Here is a 22,478-nt window from a genome sequence, read left to right on the forward strand (position 1 = left end):
GACATGGACTGGAATGCTCAGGGCAGTGTTATTGATGGGAACATGTGGTAGAAGGGATGAGTAAGTTGATAAACTGTGGGATATTCATGCAGTAATACAAATGGACAAGTTACAGAGACATGCCACTACATGGATGAATCTCACAAATAGAGCAGGTGCATGAAAGAATAGATCATTATGATTCCACGCAAATACATTCAAAAAGATAAAACTCAACTATATTGTTTAAGACGACATACATATGGGAAGTAAAACTAAAACAGGTATTAAGAATATGATTACCTTAAAAGTCAGGGTGGTATGTAAGAACTTGTTCGTTATGCTTCAGAAGATTGGAGACTGATGAGAATTAGACTTGAGATGGATTAATGATTGTACATTGAGCATTGACCCCCCTATACTGAATTTTATTGTTGTTAACAACCATTTGATCAATAAATATGAGAGATGCCCTCTCAAAAAAAAAAAAAAAAAGTCAGGATGGTGGTCATGATTTCACTCATTTGTGGAGTATAACAACAAAGCAAAATTGAAGGCACAGAACAGCAGCAGAGTCATAGACTCCAAGAAGGGACTAGCAGTTACCAAAGGGAAGGGGTTGGGGAAGGAAGGTGGGTGGTGAGGGAGGGAGAAGGGGATTAAGGGGTATTATAATTAGGACTCACAATATAGGTAGGTCACTGGGAAGGCAGTACAGCAGAGAAAAAACAGGTAGTGAGTCTATGGCATCTTATAACGCTGATGGACAGTGACTGCAATGGGGTGTTGGGGGGGGGACTTGATAATAAGGGTGAATGTAGTACCACAATGTTGCTCATGTGATTGTTTATCAATTATACCTTAATAATAATAATAAAAAAGTCAGGGTGGTGGTTACCTCTAAGAGGGAGGACAGAAAGACACCCAGGCTGTGCTGGGCAGTTCTGTTCTTAGGGTGTGTCATAGGTGGTGGTTCACCCTTATTTGCTTTATAACTTATTTATTCATGAAATGGTGCGAACATGTTCTATGCTCTCTGCCATCCACGTGAATATCTCAAAACCCAAGAACAAATCAAGTGCCTGGTAATTGGATCAGGGCTGAACAAAGGCTGGTTTCCCAGTGTGCTTCCCTTGTGCCCCACCAGCTCCTGTTCTGCGCTGGGGCGGAGAGCAGGAGCGAGGAAGTGCTGAGTGAGCCGTGGGTGTGGGCTGGCCTAGCCCGCCTCGCTTCCCCTCCCCCTCCCAGACTGCTCCCAGACACAAAGGCCCAGAAAGACTCTGCCCCAAAGGTTTTCTAAACCGCTTTATTCAGGTTGGCTGGTAGTCACGGATTGGATCATGTGTACAAGGTTACCCACACACCCCTGAGCAAAGCCACTGGCCTCTCCCATCTGCCCATTCCATTGCTGAGGGGAGGCCAGAAGTTTGAGCCAGTTTCCAGGGGGTGTTAGGCCCAGAGAAATATTTACAAATCACCAGTGGGTGGGTGTTCCCCTGATCAGGAATTGTGAGGGGATTGGTATTGGGGGACCCTTGGCTCCCAATAGCCCCAGGCCCTTGGGTGGGCTTGGCACAGACCCCAAGGAGGGGGCTGGCACATTGGGAGCTGGCAGAGGGGGGCTCCTGGGAGAGCCTTGAAGACCCTTGAAGGGTCCTGCTGGTGCAAACCTCTGCGTGGGTCACGGGGTCAGAGGGAAAGGCTCTTTCAGACCTGTCCTGTGAAGGGGCAGATTCCTGGTTCCCGGCTCCCCGGAGGCTGGGACAGGGAGCGATTTCTTAGGTATATGGAGGCTGAACACGAAGGAGCCACAAGGAGGCAGTGGGGGCATTTCCTTCTCCCAAGACCCCTGTGAGTGACCCTGCTAACAGGCCGCGGCCCTGGAGCAAGGCTTTCCCAGGGGCTCTGTGGCCCAGGTCTTCGCCAGGGGAGAGGCCCTAGCTCTACTCAGGAGACTCAAGTCCAATTTTGGGGAGGGGTCACTGTCCACACCCCAGGTTCAAGTGGGGAATGATGGGAAGGAGGGAGAGTAAGGCGGGGAGGTCCTGGCTCGGGACAGGATAGGGGACAAGCAAGCAAAACAAACACTGGATTCCACTGAAGCTGGTGACAGAAAGGGGGCAGCCCTGCCCTGGCATGGTGCCCCACCTCAGTGTTCGGGACAGCCATCCCCTTGGCGCCCAGGGCCACCTTCTCCGAGCCAGGTCATTTCAGGGGTCTGCAAAGGAAGGGCTGGGAAGGGTTTACATGCTGAGCAAGGGGGTGGCGGGCAGCGAGCCGACGTGGTGGCCACAGGCGGTCTCGGGGATGGGGAGGCAGCTGGACGCAGGCAGTCCTGTCCCCAGTGGTCCAGCGGCTCCTCATGCACTCTGTACAGCCTAGGGGTGCGGGGCGGGCAGGTGGCGGGGGCACCAGTCTAGAGACCGCAGGCCTCCTCCTCCACCGAGCGCTTCCGCAGCTCCTTGCCCAGCTTGGGAGGTGGTGGGGCGGGCGCGGCAGGTGGGGCTTCGGGCAGGTGCAGGACGGAGTTCTCTCCCGGCTGCACCCGCAGGTAGGCCTTGACCTTGTGGTGCCTGGCCTTGCCGTCACTGAAGTCGATGACACGGCACTCATAGGTGCCTTCGTCCGTGGGCTTCACCCGCGACAGGCGCAGCTTGTGGGAAATGTTGCTGCCCACCACCTTGACCACCTGGGGGGACAGAGGGACTGTGACCTGCCAATTGGTGGCAGCTGGTAAGGTGGACAATGCCAATCCCCGGAGCCCACTCCTAGGATAGGACCCCAGGGACACTCCCACAAGGGTACACAGAGGTTTGCAGAGGAGGGGTTAAACAGCAAAGAAATAGACACAAGTTCAATGTGCATCACAGGTGCACGGTAGGCAGTTCATTCAGGGGAATACTGCACAGCCGTTAAAAAGAATGAGCTAGAGCTAGGCATGTTAGAGCTCAGGGAGAAGATCTCACTGCAAAAGCCCTACAGTATGACGCCATTTCTGTAAATAAGCACATAAACATACTCTATAATCTGGGAGATTTATAATATTTGAAAATAGGTGGTAGGGAGCACAGGGGCCTCACAGCCATGGTTGTCTCTGGGTGGAGCCCAGGGGAGGTTCCACAGGCCCAGGATAGGCTGAAAGGTGAATTCTGAGCCTAGTCTGAAATGCCACACAGTTGACCCTTGAATAATGCAGGGGCTGGGTGGGTAATGACTCCTCCCACCCCTCCCCCTAACACACAGTCAAAAATCCACGTGTAACTTGATTCCCCATAAACTTAACTGGTAAGAAAATGTTTTTCAAACTGTTGCAAACCTCCAAAAAATATTCAATACATGTACTGAAAAAAATTTGCACATAAGTGGACCCATACAGTTCAAACCCGTGTTGTTCAAGGGTCAAAAGTATTTCTTTTTTTAAAAATGAAGGCTCTGATGGACAGTGACTGTAGTGGGGTTTGTGGGGGGGACTTGGTGAAGGGGGGAGCCTAGTAAACATAATGCTCTTCATGTAATTGTAGATTAATGATACCAAAATAAAAAAAAAATGAAGGCTGATCACAAATATAGCAGGGTGCTAATAGCTGTTCACTCCAGTTGGGGGGAACAAGAGTATGGTATTTGTCTATGTAACTTTGGTTTTTTGCTTATTTACTTATTTGACTGGGTTTTTACACTTTTATTAAAATTGAAATTTCACTTACATACAGTAGAGTGCTGTATAAAAAATACAACAGTATACTGCTTGATAAAATTTTCCTCATGTGTACTCCTGTGTGACCACGGTCCAGAGCAAGGCCTGGGACATTTATAACTTTCTAGCGCACACCCTTGCGGCCCTTTCTCATCAATACTCACTGCCATGGGGTTAGCCTCTACTCTGACCTCTAACACTACAGATTACTCTTGCCTGTTCTTGAACTCTTTCAAGCATGCCTGCTTTCACCACACAACGTAGTAGTATCAGTGGGACTCCTCCGTGTTCTTGCACAGCTCAGACTGTTCTTTTTCACTGCTGTGTCATATTCCATCACTTGACTGCATCACAATTTGTTTATCCAGCCTCCTGTTGGTGGACATTTGGGTCGTTTCCAGATTATCACTCTTACTACTAAATCTGTTATTTATGAATAAACATAAAGCCACTGTGAATTTTTTTCAATTAAAAGAGAAAAGGCAGTTGAATAGTTATATAGGTATCACTGAGGAAGTTGGGTGAAGAGGATGGGGACTCTGATCTATTTTCGCTACTTCTTATGAATCTACAGTTCAAAATAAAAAGGTTTTTTAAAAGGGGAGTTTGGTCTATGGAGAGTGGCAGTGGCGGTGGGAGGGCCTTCCCTCCTTCCCTGGCCCCTTCGTGCTTACAGCTGAAAGGAGCCCGGCTCGCCCCCTGCAGCCCCTGCCCACCTAGCAGAACAGGAGATCGGTCCCCAGCAACCAGCTGGAGAACCCTTTCCCACCTGCTGGAGTTACCATGGGCTCACCAGGCCCAGGCTGGAGCTGAGGGGCTTCAGACCTGTGGCCCCAGCCCAGAGCCCTACTGGCCCTTCTGCCCTGGGTGGACAGGGGATAGACAACCAGCGGCCTGTTCCTGGCAACCCCCAACTCCTGGCAAGCGGGGGGGAGTCCCCTGCTGATCACCCTTGTAGTGCGGAGGCCAGGATGAGAGGGGACAGTCTCCTGTGGGTTGGGGGTGGGGCTGTGCTCAGCCTGCAGACACATGTTAGGGCCTGTTCTGGGCATTCCCACGTGGCTTGTCCTCATCTCACCGATCTGCTCTGGCCCTTCTGGCCCCTTTCCTTCCCCCCAGAGGCTGAGCTCTTTTTGACCTCACAGCCTGTGCACATGCTGGTCTCCCTGCCTGTTCTCCATCTCTCTTCACCTGCTTGACTGCTATTCATTCTCAAACATCACCTCCTCCAAGAAGCCTTTGATGACCACCTGCTGATTTCCTTCATAGCAGTCATCATGGTTTGAGAACCATTTATTCATCTGTTGACTTGACTTTTATTTTTCTCCCTGCTTAAGCTATAAACACCATGAGGACATGCGGACAGTGATGATTATCTATTTTATTCACCTTAGTGACCATCACAGGGTCTAGCACCCTGTAAATAATAATAGTAATAATAATAATGAAAACATTGGTCGAATGAATAGACTCACTCTAGTTCCTTCTTTCTCCAAGTGAAGTGTTTTAGCTTTCTAATTTTAGATCATATACACATGATTATACCCACTTTACAGATGATGAAACAAAGGGGCTGAAATAAGTGACATCACTGTGTCAGTGAGTGGCAGAGCTAGGAACTGAACCAGGCCTGACTCCATGCACTCTAACCTTGCTCTCTAACAGGCCCACCAAGGTCACCAGGGCTGGCAGGACCACGGGGGCTTCCCAGGCTACAGAACGGAAGTGCGTGGGTAGGCAATGGCCGGGAGCCTGGCCCATCCTCCCTCGTTCTGAGCATTCCCAGCTGGTCGCCATCCCCCATGGAGCAGGAAAGCATGGGCTTGTGCTGCAGCAGGATGCACAAGGTGGGGACAAAGCAGAGCGCTCAACAGCAAGAGTGGGAAACCCTTCCGGCTGCCCCTCCCGGGTGTGGGGCTGAGAAGCAGGAGCCCCTCCCCAGTGCGCGGCCCAGCTGGGGGCCATCAGCCCTGCTGACTCTGTCACCTCTGACCAAGGGCACAGAGAGGCCTTGTGGCCCTGCCATGCTCTCAGGCGAGTTAGGAGATGCTGTTGCAAATGCGCAGCGGGGAGTGAATTACCTCAACATCTGTTTCCCTCACGGATATTAATTATCCTTCATTTGTCAACCCTACGAGGTGCTAATGGAGTAATAATGCGAAGCACTGGGAGCAGACACTCGTAGGGAGGGAACGCCATGCCAGCCCACCTCCACTGGGCCCTTCCCCCCCAGGGCAGGGGCTGAGGCCTCTGGCCCTCCCAGGAACAGTCAGCTCAGCAACCTCCACCTGATGTCCCCTCTGCCCCCAAACACCTGCAGATGTAGAGCTCTTCTCTTCCCAGAGAGGAGGAGGGAGACAGCACTGCAGGGGCCTCGCGGGGCTGGGCTCTGACCCTCACAAATCACCGGCACTCTGGCCTCAGGTTTTTTGGATTCCTCCATGCATCTGAAAACAGTAGTGAGCACCCACAAGCTGGGTGGTGGAGATACAGCTGTGAAGCAGCCAGACCCCAGCAATGTTCACACCAGCCCACGGTTGCACGGAGAACCGAGACCTCACACCCCAGCCCTGCACCTCAGAGAGGGGGCTTCTGACAGGATGGAGGTAGAGGTCACACACCAGACACTGCTCCCTCCCAGTCCCAGTTTGTGCCTTTAAGCATGATCTGGAGAAGGCAAATAACAGAAAGAATAACAACAGTAATAGTAGTGCTGACAGCTAGTGTTTATGGAGGGCTTGAGCACTGTGAGATGATGTGCTAAAGCTTCATACATCTTACTTAAACCTCACAGTTACCCTGTGATGTAGGCACTGCTAGGATACCCATTGTATGGGTCAGGAAACTGAGGCCTAGAGAGGTAAAGTGATTCACCCAAGGCCATCCAACTGATGACAGAGACCAGGCTTTAACCACATCTCTGGGGAGCCTCCCATGACCACTAAGCCACAGGTCTGTGTGTCCACCCGTCCTTCCTCCATGTCCTAGGGGAGCCTGGCTCTGCTCCAGCTTCTCCAGCCTATTGGGTTCCATCATTCACAAATCTGGCTGAAAATCCTCCTGACCAGCCCTCCAATGAGACTGGAGAGGCCACCAGGAGAGGAGACCCTTTGCCGCAGCCTGGCTGTAAATCATAATCACCTCAGCAGAGGCATCGACAGGCCTTAGTGGTGCAATTAAGCACCTAATTGTGCTGAAAAAGACAAGGCAAGTCCACGCCATGACCAAGCTCAGCTGCCTCCTTGCTCTCCTGTGGCCCAAGCCTTTCTGGGCATGACTGGGCATCCCTGCGCCATCAAGTGGTGGGGGGCTGAGATCCTCCTGCAGAGACACGCAGGGAGAATGGGTAGGGCTGACTTGCATCCATTGTGCCAGGCCTTCCTACATATTGCCTCCTGGCTGAGCCTGAGCGTGGTGGGGCAGACCCGAGAAGGTGCTTGCGAGGGCAATAAGGGCCAGGCAGTTGCTGCCCCAGGACAGGGCCTGCTCTGGGCTCTCCCACTCCCGTGCCTCTGTCAGCAGCGCCAGCCACGTCATCACCCCTCGGCACATTCAGAACCCAACTCAGTCTCCTCAGATTTGAGCCCCACTCCAGCCAGACCTCCCCAAGTCGCTATCCACATTGCCCCTTCCTCCCATGGGGCACAGTCCATCCTGAAGCCCATTATCTTCCCTCCACACTTCAGAAGGCCCTCCTCTTTGCTCCAGAATCCAAACCCCTGCGCTGGCCAAAGTCCCAGGTTCTTTCGTCTGGGTCACCACCCCAGCCGCCTCCTTGGTCTCTCCAATCTGTTCTCCATGACAACCAGGCAAAGTTTTTCAAAATACCCCCAGCTTAGAGCCCTTCCTTTGGTGGCCCCATGGTGGCTGACAAGGCCCTTCCAGCCCTTCCAGGTCTCCTGCCTGTCTGCCCCTAGGCCACACCAGCCTCCAGCAATTCCTTCAACACACACAGACACAACCAAGTTCCACCCCCACTCCCAGCTCCTCGTCAGTTCCTCCATATTTCAGGGCCCGCTACAAATTGCACCTCCTCCAGGAAGTCCTCCCAACCACCCCCCTCCACTAGGTCAGGTCCTCCTCATTTTGCTGGCATAGTTGTAATTCTACTTTCTATCATGTGTGATTACTGGGTTAACACCCATCTTCCACACTGCCCTGGGAGCACCCTGAGGACAGCGTGTGTGTACCCATGGCCTTCACCAGGCATCTTCAAGGCCCCCTGACTACTCTATGGATGTTTCAAAGGATTCCCAAGGTAGATGCAGTGATTTTGTCTCCACGTGGGCCTTGCCTCCCTGGCAGACTTCAGAACTTAATGCCCTGTGTATATTATGGATCACTGTAGGAATTTTAAAAGAGGAAAATTTCTACAGCAGAAAATAAAAATAAAAATAGTAAACTGTTAGCTAGCACTCAGCCTGTTAATCCTTGGTGAAAGATGCAAACTACACGTGCTGCTCTGGTCATCCCGGCCCTGTCCCTCTACCAGAAAACATGCAATATCCACAGGCACAGCACATGTGTGGGGCGGCCAGGCAGGCTTAGCAGGGGCTTGGCCTGAGGGCCACTTGGTTGATCTGACAGGTGTGCCTGTCTTAACTGTTCCTGGAGATCCGGGAACAGGGCTGCAGCATGCTTCCTGAGGCCTCTTCAGGGCTGTGCCTGGCTTTTAGGGCTTGGCCAAAGAAGAGGAGGGCTTTAGGATGAGTGGGCCAGAGCACTGGGCCACATGTGTATAGGAACCCAGGCTGCCCACGGCTGTTTCCAACTGAAGCAGGTTACATGAACTCAGTCTACAGCACACACAACTTCAGTTAGACCAAAGGAGAGCTTTACGGTTGATGAAAGCAGGTGAGCCCCTTAGGAAAGAAGACGCTTTTGGAGATTTCACCTTATCTTAAAATTAGGACGTTGGGCGAGTATCATAATTCTTCCAAGTGGTAAAGATACCTTGAGACAAGTGCTGGGCATAGAAGCCACAGGGCATAAATCTGCAAAGAAGTAAAAAGCTAACCTTTGCAAACAATATGGCTTCTCTCTCACTTACCAACTTTACATTTCCCGGTATGGCCCCGGAAGATGACTGGTTAGCCAGAGACGGGTAAGATTCCTCAAGGGAGGAACAACCTAAGACAGGCACAGTCGCAGGGGGGCCATCAGGTGAGAAATTGGGGATCAACAGAGGTGAGGCTTAGAACCTCACCCCCCCTGTTTTGAGAGAAATCTTCTGCATCCATGGATGTTTTATTGCCCTAGTCTAGCTTGGATTAACACTTAATCTACAGGCACACACCTGATCATCTACATTTGCTCTCTTACAACACTAAACTATGTTTTCTACCTTTATCTTGCATCTACCTACCACTTCAGCATTTTATTAAAAATAGTAATAATAAAGAGAGAAATGTGGTATCCACATATAAATCAAGTATAAAAATCAAACAAATATTCATATTTGGACTGATTGTTTATAGTTCATAATGCATGATCAAAACCGAAAGTTTCTGTGATGACTGCCCTTGTACTGTTCACCATATAACTTATTCACTATGTAAGAATTTGTTCTCCATGTAAGAACCTGTTCGTTATGCTTCAGAAGATTGGAGACTGACGAGAATTAGGCTTGGGGTGGATTAATGATTGTGCATTGAGCATTGACCCCTCTATACAGAATTTTATTGTTGTTAACAACCATTTGATCAATAAATATGAGAAATGCCCTCTCAAAAAAAAAAAATAATAGGACGTTGGGGACCATCTCTACTTGCAAAACTGATTAAGGGGAAATTAACCTAAATTCTAAAACAAAGAACTTCAGTTAGATCACGAAAAAAATTTCAGAACTTGAAAAGGCTAATAAGCCTAAGAATTTGCCTGAGCCACAGGAATGAGGCCTTGATGGTGAAATCCTGAACATATGCAAGCTACCAGGGGAGATGTTTCCAGGCCAGGGCTCCTTCCGTAGGCCCCAAGTCAAATGAGATAATTCATGTCAAGTGGCCCCACGGTTCCTGACATGTGGCAAGCACTCAATAAATGTTAGCTGCCATATTATTATTATTGTTATTATCTTACCACAGATGCCTGTCCTCCATTGCCACCTCCCTATGAGATTTGAAACTCTTTCACTCCCTTGCCCATTTCCTGCAGAGAAGCTGGGCCTCTTACCCTCTGCATGCTGGGAATAGGAGTCTTGTGATGCACAAATTGATGTAAAGTTTCCACTCTAGTAACCTGTCTACTTACTGTCACTCACATGGCACAATCCCCATTGTGTTCCTCACAATCCCAACCTGGTGCCTGGCACTGCTGACTCTGAGGCTTCCCAGGCTTACCATGGCAGCCCCGACAGGTGAGAGCCATCCTCACCAAGCACCTGGAAGCTCACAGTACCTCCTCCCTAGCACCTCACACCCCACAGGTGCCGACGCTCGCCAGCTGCTGGACTGTGCTGCTAGGCTCCCATGGTGGTCTTCAGAAATCAAATTAGGTCCCAGTAGCAAAACCAGAAGAGACTCCATCAAAGTTGGGATTTTTAGAAGACATAGAACTATCGGGCTAGAATTCCTGCCTGGCTCATTTGGCTCCTGCAGATATAGGGCCAGGGTTTTTCCAGACCTCGCGGTCCCACACGAGCCCCTTCATGCCTTCATTGTCACCTGTACGTGTACAGGCACGGGTGCACATCATGTTGGTATGCATATGCACCAAAATCTGTGTCTGGGTTTACATTGCCGTTGGCGTGTGTTTGTGTGTGTGACAGTTATTGGACAAATACTTATTGGGCACCTACTATGTTCCAGATGCTGTGCTGGGCTCTGGAAATGTTACAGTCCAAGCCCACTGCCTGTGGGTCGGGGGCAGATAAATACTCACATGAATGGAAAATTACAGACAGAAATGTAGCCAGCAGGGAAGAGTAAGGGGCTGCAGCTGAGCCTCGGGGTCAAGGAAGGCTTCCTTCACTGAGCTCTGAAGGAAAAACAGTTTTCTAGGCAGGGGGGCTGACCTGGGCCCTGGGCCAAGGCCTGGAGGCAGGAAGGAATGGGGAGTCAGGAAAACAGCCAGGGTTGGGAGGGAAGACGGGCCAGGTCAGGCCGGATGGGAGAGGCCAGAGGTGAGCAGAGCAGGCCACATGGAGTATTGAGGGCCACAAAGGACATCTGGGCCTCCACCTAGACTGTGTCGCTAACTCCGCATCGGTGTATTCAAGCACTGTCGTGTTGTGACGCGGTCTGCACGAGGAGCTGGCTCTTTGCCTGGCTGTGTTCCCTAACCAGACCCCAGAGCCCCAGCTGGCGCAGGAATTGCAGGGGCTGGAGGTGGGGGAAGGATTGCGCAATCACGCCGAACACATTTATTTTACTTAACTAATTAGCATCTCACATTCCCCTCACGTGAGGCCCAGCAGCCTCGAATTCTAATCCTCTAAATCAATTAGATTATTCTGTCCTTTGCCTGAGATGCTCTTTAAACCCTAAACAAAATCATAGGAGATAGAGTAGCGATGAACAGGCCGTGTTAATTCACACACAGATCTCTACCTGCCTGGCTTCTGGTGGGTATTTGGGCCAGAAATGGGGCATTACACATGGATGTGCCCTTGGCAGAAGGACAGGGGTCAGGGCTCAGGGGGTAGGCCAGCTGCCCCAAGCTGAAAATAGCTAATTTCCAGACCCCAACTTGGAAAGTCCCTGGGCAGACTGCACAAATGTTTCTCTGAAGGCCCTTGTTCTCTCATCTGCCCACTGCTTGCCTAAGTGGCTGTGGGTGCCTCCTCCTGGCCTCCCTGCCTCCCCTCTGCCACGTTCAATACCCAGGCACCACACCCCCACCATGCCTCTCAGTGTCATCTCTTTACACTGTGACTTCTGCTTTGGGGCACAGCTCCTCCGTGAATCCTGTCTCATTGGCTTTGGGGTCCTGAGCTTCCCCACAAGTCCTTGGAAAGTGGAAAAACCAGCAGATAGGACCGAATTTGGAGGTCACTCCCCACACATATACATTCACACCCCTGGGGACACTGTCATTTTCCAAATATGTTGCTAGTGGACTCTTAGTCTCCTGCCAGGCTGACCTCACATGCCATGCACAAACCCAGGCTGGTTCCGTGACCACACGTGTGCTCTTCCCTTTGGCCTCCTTTCTTGATCCTGCCTTCCTCTTTCAGGCCCTCCTCCACAAAAATTGTCACTCCCTGGGCGCCCTGGATCCCAGCCTCACTGGGCACCAGCACAGCCTGGAGACGATGAGCTCCTGCCCTGACGCCAGGGAGTTCAGCCACACCATGACCACAGCAGATCTTTGACCCCTTGAAGCCTCCGTTGCCCCACCTGTAAAATGGGCGAATGCTCGGCCCTTCCCCATAGAGCTGTGGCAATGATAAAGTGAATCAATGTATTAGAAAGCTCAGCCAGGCCCGAAATCCTTTTGCTGTGGTTCCTCCCCTCCTCGCCTCACCCCTGGGAGCCAGATGACCCACATGGCCATGAGATGTTGCCGTAGGCAGTCATGATGGGCTGAAAACAGCCAGCTCTGTCTCATTAGACCCTGTCGGTTCCCCAAATAAAAAATGCCACTGAGACAGACATGGAGCAGCAGCGACGCACACAGCCTTGGCCCCGACAAGAGAGAATGCATCTTCTCTCCCTCTGTCATTTTTTGTGCCTGTCATTCAATGAACTTGAAAAATCTCTGGCTTTTAAAAAACAGAGTGGGGCCATTTTTTTCCTTTTATCCTTCTCCATCTTCTTGCCCATGCTTTCTGCTGAACTGGACCAAAAGAAAAATTTTTGTTTTAAAATTATAGCTGTGTCCTCCATTAGAGCCCTTGCAAGAAGTCATTATCAAAACTCACACTTATTTTTGTGGCATCCTTCCCCACATCTTCCTGCTGAGATGCTTTTAGCTGTTGAGAGTGGGAGGGGCAGAGAGAGCAGAGACAAAGCATTAGCATCACAGGGTCTGGACAACAGCTAAGATTGTAGCTATGGCAGGTGACACTCTGGGGACCATAGAGTCTAGAGTTGGGGGGTCCCTTAGCTCTGTGTCCTCATGGGGGCTGGGAGTGAGTCAGAGCACGGGAAGATAGAGGAGGTGCCTGTAAAGCTGACTGCATATGTGCTCTGCATTAGATTCATGGGTATTTGGAGATATGCACAGGGGGGCATCCACAGGAGTGTCTGTGCACTTGTGTCTCTCTCTGAATGCATGTATATTTTCAGGTGTGTCATACATGTGATGTGTTTGTAGCAGATGCTGTGGGAGCCCTGCCTGCACACCATTCTAGGCAAACTGACCCTGAGGCTTCTGACTGCAAATGCCTGCAACTCTATGCCTAAGGGCTTTCTCTGACCACTGAGTCTTCTAAGCCCTATGAGGCAGGCAGGAAGTGTTGGGGAGTTGACACCCCCAGGAGCAAGATGGAGCTTGATAATGAATTTGTGAACATGCTACAGGCTATTTCATGAACATGTGAGAATGTGTGAGCATGCCTACAGGTGCATGTGAAGCGTGTAAGTATGGGTGTTCATATATGAACGAGTGGGTAGATATGCATGTGTTTGCATGGTATTTGTGTATGCACAAGTGTTAAGAATGAAAGGGTCTAGTTCTCCCCAGAAGCAGACTTTGAGACAAAGGCTCAAGTGCCGTTAATTTGGGAGGTGATCTGAGTAAACATCGGGAGTGGGTGACGGAGACAACACAGGGAAGGAAGTCAGTAATGCTTTGTTATCAAGCCAGTAACCACTGTGGGCAACTAGAACCTACTTTCACTGGGCACCTCAGGAAGAGAATGCAGAACACTGAGGGGCGAGGTTGTTGGGGTATTTATCCAACAACTCTGTTAGTCATTGGTGGAGGGCTCCTCCAGCCTGCCACATTGGCCAGCAGAGTTCCAGGCAGAGTCCCAGTGGTTGGCATTTGGCAGTGGGTGGGTGGCAGGGGATGGTGTATGCCTTGGTGTGTGGTGGGGCGCCGATAGTGTCTGCTACACTGTGCATGTGCATAGAGGTGAGTGCGTGTCCACAGTGAGTTGCAGGAGCGTGCCTGTATGCATGTGGAGGGTATGCCTGCCTGGTTGTGAACACGCTTGGCAACAACGCTGCCCTATGTTTGCAGCTTGGAGAAGTGGTGGAAGGTGCGTCAGGAGACAGGCCTTGCCCTGTAACCTAGGGCCAGCTTCTGTTCTGGCCTCGGTTTTCCCACCTGTACACTGAAGGGAGCAACTCTGCCCTTAAGAAGGCCCTTCTTGCCTCCTGCTCAGAGATGATGAGAGGCAGACATAGCCCTACCCCCGGGGAGCCAGGATTCTCCCAGCCCAACCCAGGCATCTCCCCATGGACAGTACCTGGTTTGAGGCCCACGCCTGCTTGTCGGTCCAGTCCCTGTGGCTCCGCACATACCACCACTGGATCTCCAGGGAGTAGGAGGGGGAGCCACTGCCGCGGAAGGAGCAGGCCATCTCCACGTCCTCACCCATCCGTGCTGTCATGTCGTGGGGCGTCTCTGTGAACAGGGCTGTGTGGAGAAATGGGGGTAAAGGTGTCTGGGGCTCAGGAAACAGCAGGGCCATGGGACACGGGGCTGGTGGGTGGGGCAGAGGTGGAGGAAGTGGGAGCAGCTGGGCCTGCAAGTGGGAATGGCCTGGCCTGGCTTCAGGTGGGGCATGAGGCTGGGCAGGGGGGTGTGCGGCAGCAGCTGGCAAGACGTGGGGCTGAAGCCCTGCATGCCCCACATGAGCTGGGCCTCTATCTCGTAGCCCATGGGTGCAGCGGGAGACTCACGCGAGGGAGTAAAGGATCAGAGGGGGGCTGTGTGGGAAGGGGTGAGCAAGCAGGCCAGGTGGCCAAGGAAGAAGCTGTCGTTTTCATCAATTCTTCCAGATTTTTCCAGTTGCCCTCCAAACGAGTTTCCCTCCTGCATTGTTCTCAACCTCAGTGCACAGCAGCCAGTGCCATCTTTGCCAAACCAGATCAGCTCTGGCCACCCCTGTGCTCAGAACCATCCCCTGCGTCCCCACAGCACCTGGGATAAAGCCCACATGGTCGGGGGATCAAGCCCCCTCCACCTCCCAGTCTTCTCTTTGTCCTGTGAACACGCCTCACTTTGCCCTGAATGTCCCCAGTACCGGAATGTTCTGCCCTCGGCCCCTCTTTGCCCAGCTGGCTCCTTTACAACACTCAAAGCTCAGCTCAGGTTTGCCCCCCGAGAAAGGCGGTCCTTGACCACCCCCACCTCCTGCCCTCCCAGGGGGTCTCCACACCTCACTGCCACAGCACCCAGAGACCCCGGGGCTCCCTAGGGCTCCACAGTCCCCAGCACCTAGTAGGCGCTCAGTGTGTGCTGAGCCGCCTGAACACTCTCCTCCTCTCAGGGCCCCCCGCATGTGCTGGGGTCCCCGCCGGGCTCAGCGCCTGCCAAACCCCAGGGCAAGTGATCCCCTGACCCAGCAGGGGCCGCGCCCACCCACCACTGCCACTGCTGCCTCACCCCCAGGTAAATGAGGAAACATTTCGCCTCTCCCGCCATTTGTTCTGTCGCTTTCCCTCCAAATAGATATTGTCCTGAGATGTATTTAGAATTCTTTCCACTTCTCAGGAGAAATTATCTGGCCTGGGAGAGACGCCTGGCAACATGCAGGTCACGTCGTGTCCGTCGGTCCTCACAGCCACGGGAGCCCATCCACTGCCCCGCTGGCGGCAGACTGCAGCCCCAGCCCCAGCGGTCCCTCCTGGGGGGACCCTGCTCGCTGGAGCAAGAGGGCAGGGGTGCCCTGGGCTGGGGGGCAGGGTCCTTCCCTGGGACCACCTGCCTCTTTCCCCACCCCACAACACTGAGGGCCTTGAGGGGTTCAGGACTGACCCCATCTGGAAGCTCTGCGTTTTCTGCTATGCACACAGGACTTCCATGTGGACCTTGACTGCAGCAACCAGTTTCTGGGCCAAGACAAAGTTTGCAAAGCCCCTGACCCCCAAGGTCAAAGGTTTATAAGACCTCCCTGGAAGTTGCCCACATTCTCTGAGGTTTGGGAGGGACTGACAGCTGTGATATAAACTGTTTAGTAAGCCTGTTTAGTAAGAATGACTGTTGTTTAGTTACTGAACTGGGACTGTCCTCATTCCCCCTGGGCAGGTGATACAGACAGGCCCATAGAATGAAGGTCACACCACCTGGCCTTCGCCCTACAGGTGCCCAGCCCATAAACTGTAGCACTGTCCTCGCTCCTACACCCCAGATAGTCTTCAGGGAGCCGTGTGGGTTCTGCCTCCAGAACGTCCAGAATCCAGCCCCTTCTCCCTGCCTCTGTCACCCCTGTGCTGGGCCAGCCACCATCATCTCTTACCTAATGTGGGGAAGCCTCCTCACTGGCCTCCCTGTAGCTGCCTGTCCTCCCTGACAATCCATATTCAACACGAGAGCCAGCAATTTCAGCAAAACACAAACCAGTCCCTACTGCTTCTTTCCCCAGAATGCTCCAGGGCATCCTTTAAGAGTAAAAGCCAACGTCTTCACCATGGATGACAAGGCCCTCCATGTTTGGGCCCATCCCTTCTGGTGTGAGCTTCTACTTTTCCCCTTGCTCATTCTAGTTCCACTGCAATGGTCTTCTTGCTGTTTACGTTCCAGTTGAGATCCTACCTCAGGACCTTTGCACTTGCTGTTCCCTCACCCTGGAACACTCTTCCCCCAGATTCTCACATGACTCCCTCCCTCTCCTGCTTCAGGACTCTGCTCAAATGTCACCTCCTCAAAGAGGCCTACCCTGACTACCTCATTCAGAATTGCACCTCTCATTCCAACCCAGCACTTCAAATCACTGTTCCTTTACAACACACTATGAGTGCTGACAGAACTTTCTGCAATGAGGAAAATGTTCTGTATCTGAGATAATATAGCAGCCCCAGCCACATGTCTACTGAGCACTTGAAATGTAGCTAGGGTGAATGAAGAACTGAAGTTAAACTTTTATTTATTTCATTTTAATTCATTTACACTTAAACCTAAAGAGTCACGTGTAGGTATTGGCTACTGTATTGAACAACACAGTCATACACATATTTTATCTACGTTTATGTCTGCTCTCCCTTCCAGGAAGCCGGGCCTGTGCCTGTGTCTTCCAAGATATATCCTCAGCTCCTGGAATAGTGGCTGGCACCTAGTAGATACCTAATAAATAACTTTGTGAATGAATGAGTGAACAGACATGCTGAGCAATGGTGGAGCAGGGTCCAGAGCCAGGAGGGCCCTACGCTGAGAGTTCTGGACCAGGCCCAGCCCTCCTCACCATCCCTGGAGCTGGCCTGCCAGTTCAAGCAGGACTGAAGGGGGCCATTGAGGACCTGAGTCACCCGGAGGCACTGGAGGTGATCAGAGTGAACTCAGCCCCTTGCCCTGGGACAGGTGGATTTTGCCTTGATCCAGGCCCAGCATCCTTTGCAAAAAGGGAAGGAGGAGAGCTGGATCCAAGGTGACCAGCAGTGTGTGACCTGGCTGTCCAAGAGACAGAGGGACACAGCCGTGACTCCTCCAGTGCCACTACCTGGGCCTTGGAGTCAGAAAGTTCTCACCATTTTCCCACCTGCAAAGGATCAACAGGGCCCAGAGCTGCCAGGGGGCTTGCTCAGCCCAGGCGCACAGATCAGGGAGGACAGAGCCAGCCCTCGAGCCTGGGCCTATGTAAGCTGGGCACTGTGCTTGTCCTCCTCCCAGAGACGGGTGAACGGGGAATATGTCTGCTGGACAAGAGGGTGGGAAGCGGCATGTGTGGGTCTCTGGGGGAAGGAAGGACAGTGACAGGCTGTACTTGGGTGGGGCTCCATCTGCGTGACCTGGGAAGAAGGCCAGGCCTCTATCCACCCTTGCTCAGCTTCCCTCGCCCATAGGCTCCCCCAAACTGACAAAACCATGACCCTAGCCCACCAGCTCTTTACTGATGCAAAAAGCAAGGCTCAGAGAGGGCACTGCCTAATCTGGGGTTAGACAGCAGCCAGGGATCAGCAAGATCAGGCCTGGGCCCCTAGTCCTTGATAAGGCCCTATCACCTACAGACAGCCTTGGGAGAGGACCCCACCGCACCGCCACCTGTTCCCCTGTCCCAGCAAGGGTCCTCTAGAGGGCACTGGCCAACAGAAACAGAATGTGAGCCACACCTCTGAGCATTTAAGGAATATTGTTTTCTAGGAGCCACATTAAAACAAGTACAAAAAAATTATTTTAAACAGATTAAGTTAATTTTAATCATGTATTTTCTTTAACCCAAGATACCAAAAGCATTATTATTTCAACATGTAATAACAATTATTAATGACATATTTTACATTCTTTTTTGTGCTAGGTCTTGGAAATCCAGGATGTGTTTTACATGATCGGAGCACATCTCAGTTTGGACTAGCTGCACTGCCAGTCTCAGCTGTCATGTACTGGGGACAGCCTAGCAGGTGGATCTGCCAGCCTCAGCTCCACTCCGTTCACATGCCCCCAGTGCTCAGAGGAGGTAGCCATGGCCCGGTGCACAGCAGTAACCCTTCCAAGGCCACCCAGGAAAGTCTGGATTTGAACCCAGGCTCTGTCTTAGAAAGAACAGTCCAGGATGGCCAGCTATGCAGGGTCCTGTGGGACAGGGTTAGACTGTTTTAATCTGAGTGCAAAGTCCTTCTCAGGCACAGAGGAGGCACCTCACCCAGCCTGATGCCATCAGGGGCAGTATTCCCAAAGGAGGTGTCCCCCCACCACACACACACAAAGCCCTGGGTGGGGCAGATGGTCCTGAGCCAGGATGGGGAGGGGCTTTGAGTGGGAGAACGGTCAGAAATCTGGATCCAAGAACTCACAGAGCCACGTGAACTGGCTGTGGGTGCAGTGACCAGCCCTCCCTTCCATGGTGGGCTCTGGACCGAGGGTCTCTGTGACCCCCCCAGACCCTGCCAGCAGCTGCCTAGGTGGGGTGGGCTGGAGGAGGCCCCCTTAGGATCCCACTGACTCCAACCTCAGTGGTGAAGGGGGCAGGGTGTCTGCAAGCCAAGTGGGGAGCCGAGGTTCTGGGCATTTGATGGCGTATCTGAGTCTCCCTGTTCACAGGCAGCACTGTGGAGGCCTGTCCCAGGCCCCCCAAGGAGCCCCAGAGAGAATCCGTGCATGCAGGCAAGCTGGACCGGGCACTAGGGATGGAGGACTGAGCCTATTTCTGCCAATGGTCTTTTTGTGACCTTGAGAGATTCTTCCCCCTCTCGGAGCCTCAGTTTGCTCTTCTGTACAACGGGGTTGGTCCTGATGGTCTGAAAGCTCCCCCCAACCCCAGCTCAGAAAACCTGAGGAAGACAGTGATAGTGTCCTAATTGCTGTGCCCTGGGCACCGGGAAGGAGGGGTCACTTCCACTTGGGGGAGGAGCCCATCAGCCAGGCCCCCAAGGACGGGTGTGAGCTAACGAGCAGGGGCAGGGAGGAAAGAGTGGTGTGAGCCTAGGCAGGGAGTGGGGAAGTCCTGAGATTTTTTTTTTTAAGAATCCATACCATTTACAGAGCATCTGCTGCATGCCTAGCACTATGCAGGCAGTGTCTCTAATCCACTCACTCCCATTTGACAGATGAGGAAAAGGAGGCTCAAAAAAGGTGACGTGACTTGCCCAAGATTCACACAGAGCTGGGTTTTGAATCTCGGTCTGACCAGCAGGTGTGACCAAGACCCAGTGTCCATCAGTCTCCGTCAGGATTTGGTCTGAATCATCAGGGAAAGTTCAGCCACTGGGCTCCTCCCCTCTGCATGCCACTTGTACCCCTCTGGAGATGGAGAGCTCCGTTCCTCCGACCTCCGCGGCAAGTGGCAGCTCCGAAGTGGCAAGAGGTTCTTGTCCCCGCTCCTAACTCTGAGGACATGATATCAACATCAGAAACTGGGATGTGATCCCCACGGGTTTTGGTGATGATGAAGAGGTAAGAAAATGCTCTGAGACGTACAGAGCACTTGCTTTGTGCCACGCACTGTGCCAGACTCTTTACATACACTTTCTCATGCTCCCACCATGATTTCCGTTTTTCAGATGGGGCAGCTGAGGCTCAGAGAGGCCAAGGACTTGCCCAAGGCCACAGAGTGAGTGAGTGAGTGGTGACACTGGAACCCAGGTCTAGGGCACTCAAGAATGGAAGCCCGGAACTTATAGATCTTGCTCTTGCAGCCCCTCTTCCCAGCCTCCCACGCCTGCCTCCTTCCCTCGGACCACCCAGACCCACAGTCTCCACTTAGCATCCCTGCTGAGCTTGGGCCATAAAACCTCTCTCTCCTCTTTGACTTCCTCCTGTCCCTGAGCGTCCCCCTCCCTGCTCAGGTAGCTCCTCACAGACAATCCCCAGGGAGGCTGGTCTCATTATAGATTTTGAGAATGAAGCCATTGTCTCTTCCTGCCCCAGGGCCCAAGCAGGGCTGGGCTCTCTGGGAAGACAATCAAATCCTGTGTCCACAAATTAGGATTCTGCAGGAGAAGGAAAAAAGGGGCTTGACTGAATGCAACATCTTCCTTTCCACTTTTAATTGGGCAAGTGATGTATTAACTAACCCCAGGCCTGGTTTTCGGAGCATCATCTGCAGGAACAGCTCTGCAGCCCTGGCCTGTGTCAGTGGGTTTAGCTTCTGGCACAGGTAGGAGATGACCTGGAAGATTCTTGCCTTCCCATGAAACACCAGGGCCTGACCACCTTCCTAACCTTCTAGGTCCTGGTTCAGCATAAACATTTGGGCTTTACATTCAGGCCTGGATTCAAATCCTGTTTCCTCTGCTCACTAGCTATGTGACCTGGACAAACTCTTTTACCTCTCTGAGCCTCAGTTTCTTTATCTGAAAAAAGGGGAGACCGAGAGGACAGAAAGGAGGATGACACAAGGAGGATGACACAAGACAGTGTGTGCCTCATGCCCGGCACATAGTAGGTGCTCAATAAATACTCCCTTCTCTCACCTTCTAGCTCAAAATTCTGTCATCTCCAGAGAGGTTTTCAAGATGCTTCTTCGTACCTTCGTCAGATTATGCAGTGGATGGAACATGAGTACTTTTCTCACCCCTGGGCCCCGTGACCTCACATCCATCTGTCCTTCACCTCCGCTCCTTCCCCATGCTCCTCATACCCACCCCTGACAGTCACGGGGCTCACACAACCCCCAGGGGGCTTGTCCACCAAAGGGCTTGTCCAGTTGCAGCACCCCAACCCACATCTCCGAGCATAGATTCCCCATTCCAGACCCCCTAGCCCAGCCCCAAATCTTCTTTCTCCCTCTGCACAGCCTTCTCTGCCTTTCTAATCTTCAAATGTCTGGCTTGAGGCTGCCTCCTCCAGGAAGCCTGCAGGGACTGGCCTCTAGGCCACCCATCAGTCTCTACTAGCATGAGAGCAGGGCTCCCCTTGAGGCTGGTGGCACAGTCAGCTCCCAGTCAGGCGGACCAAGGCAGAGCTGGAACTAGAGAGAACAGAGAGGGCAGAGCAGAGGGAACTGTGGGCTTCTCGGTCACCCTTCAGCCTGTGCCCCGACTCTTGTTAGGACATACTGTATCCCAGCACACTCAGAATCCTCTGATGGTGAATGGCCTCTGCCTACAGTGGAATAGTATTCGGCCTTAGAAAGGATATTATGGTCCATGCTACAAGCTAGGTGAGCCTCGAGGACACTATACTAAGTGATACAAGCCAGTCACCGAAGGAGAAATACCCTGAGTCCCTGTTTATGAGGAACCCAGGGCAGTCAAGTTCACAGACAGAAAGCAGAATGGCAGCTGCCAGGGGCACGGAGGTCGGCACGGGGAGATAGTGTTTTGTGGGGACTGAGTTTCAGTCGGAGAAGATGAACAAGTTCTGGAGACGCATGGTGGTGCTGGCTGCATAGCAGCTGAATGTATTTGATGCCACTGACTGTACACTTAGAAATGGTTAAAATGGTACATTTTATGTTGTATGTATTTTACCACAATTTTTTAAAAAGCATCCCGTGGCTTCCCTGGCGTGCAGCTGTGGTTTCCATGCAGCAAGGGTTTCCCTGGGCTTGCGCCCGGGATATCCCCACCCCCGAATCCGCGGGGCTCCTCACCTCCTTCACGTGTCTGCTCCAGTGGCACCTCCTGAGTCCTCCCTGTGGCCTCAGCCCCCTTTCCTCTACTCCATGTCTTTCTCTCACCACTCACTAACATAATACTCTCTCTCCTCTCATTTACTGCCCATCTTCCAACCTGAGGGTAAAGCCCTCAAAGGCAGGATATTTGAATCTGTTTTGTTTCCTGCTGTATCCTAGCAGCCAGAACAATACCAGGCACACAGTAGGTGTTCATTAAAGACATAGAGGCGGTTCTGGTGGAAGATAGAGAAAGGGACCCATTCTGGGCTCTGGGCCACTGGGAGCCCCAAGACACCCTTGTACTTGTGGTGTCCAGTGGGAAACTGCCAGCTCTTAGAGTCAAAGTGAGGCCCTGGCTGGGCATCCAAAGCCTGCAGTTCTGGCCCTGCTGGGCTCCAACTCTGGTCCCTCCTGCCTCCCTGGTCACATACACGTGTCCCCTTGGGGAGCTCTGCCTGGAGCTGCTCCCCTCAGGCTAGGGTAGAAGCCCTCCAGGGTGCCCCCGAGTCCTCTCTCGCTGCCCCACTGGGGTGTGTTAGGTGGCAGCTATGGAGGTGTCATTGTCTCCCCAGCCCAGAGCTCCCCGAGGGCAGGGCCCCTGCACTGTCCAGCATGGAGCAGGCACACAAGAGGTGCTGTGAGGCTTGTGCGGAACGAATGGATGAATTGAGAAAGGAAGGTGAGACAAACACCCAGTTAGACTTA

At 52.4% G+C, this 22,478-nt stretch overlaps 1 protein-coding gene across 1 annotated transcript in view; it reads right to left on the reverse strand.

The window, feature by feature from the left end:
- Window positions 1–1,266: 1,266 nt before the first annotated feature.
- VSTM2L (V-set and transmembrane domain containing 2 like) overlaps window positions 1,267–22,478 on the reverse strand; it is a 36,716-nt gene continuing 15,504 nt past the window's right edge. The window contains exons 2-4 of the mRNA XM_017652776.3: window positions 14,028–14,197; window positions 12,534–12,584; window positions 1,267–2,668 (exon numbers count right to left, since the gene is read on the reverse strand). Of these exons, the coding sequence (XP_017508265.1) occupies window positions 2,396–2,668; window positions 12,534–12,584; window positions 14,028–14,197 (494 nt within the window). The 3' untranslated portion in view covers window positions 1,267–2,395. The remainder of the gene's footprint in view (window positions 2,669–12,533; window positions 12,585–14,027; window positions 14,198–22,478) is intronic.

The sequence above is a fragment of the Manis javanica genome, chromosome 5 (genome assembly GCF_040802235.1).
Source record: "Manis javanica isolate MJ-LG chromosome 5, MJ_LKY, whole genome shotgun sequence".
NCBI lineage: Eukaryota > Metazoa > Chordata > Mammalia > Pholidota > Manidae > Manis > Manis javanica.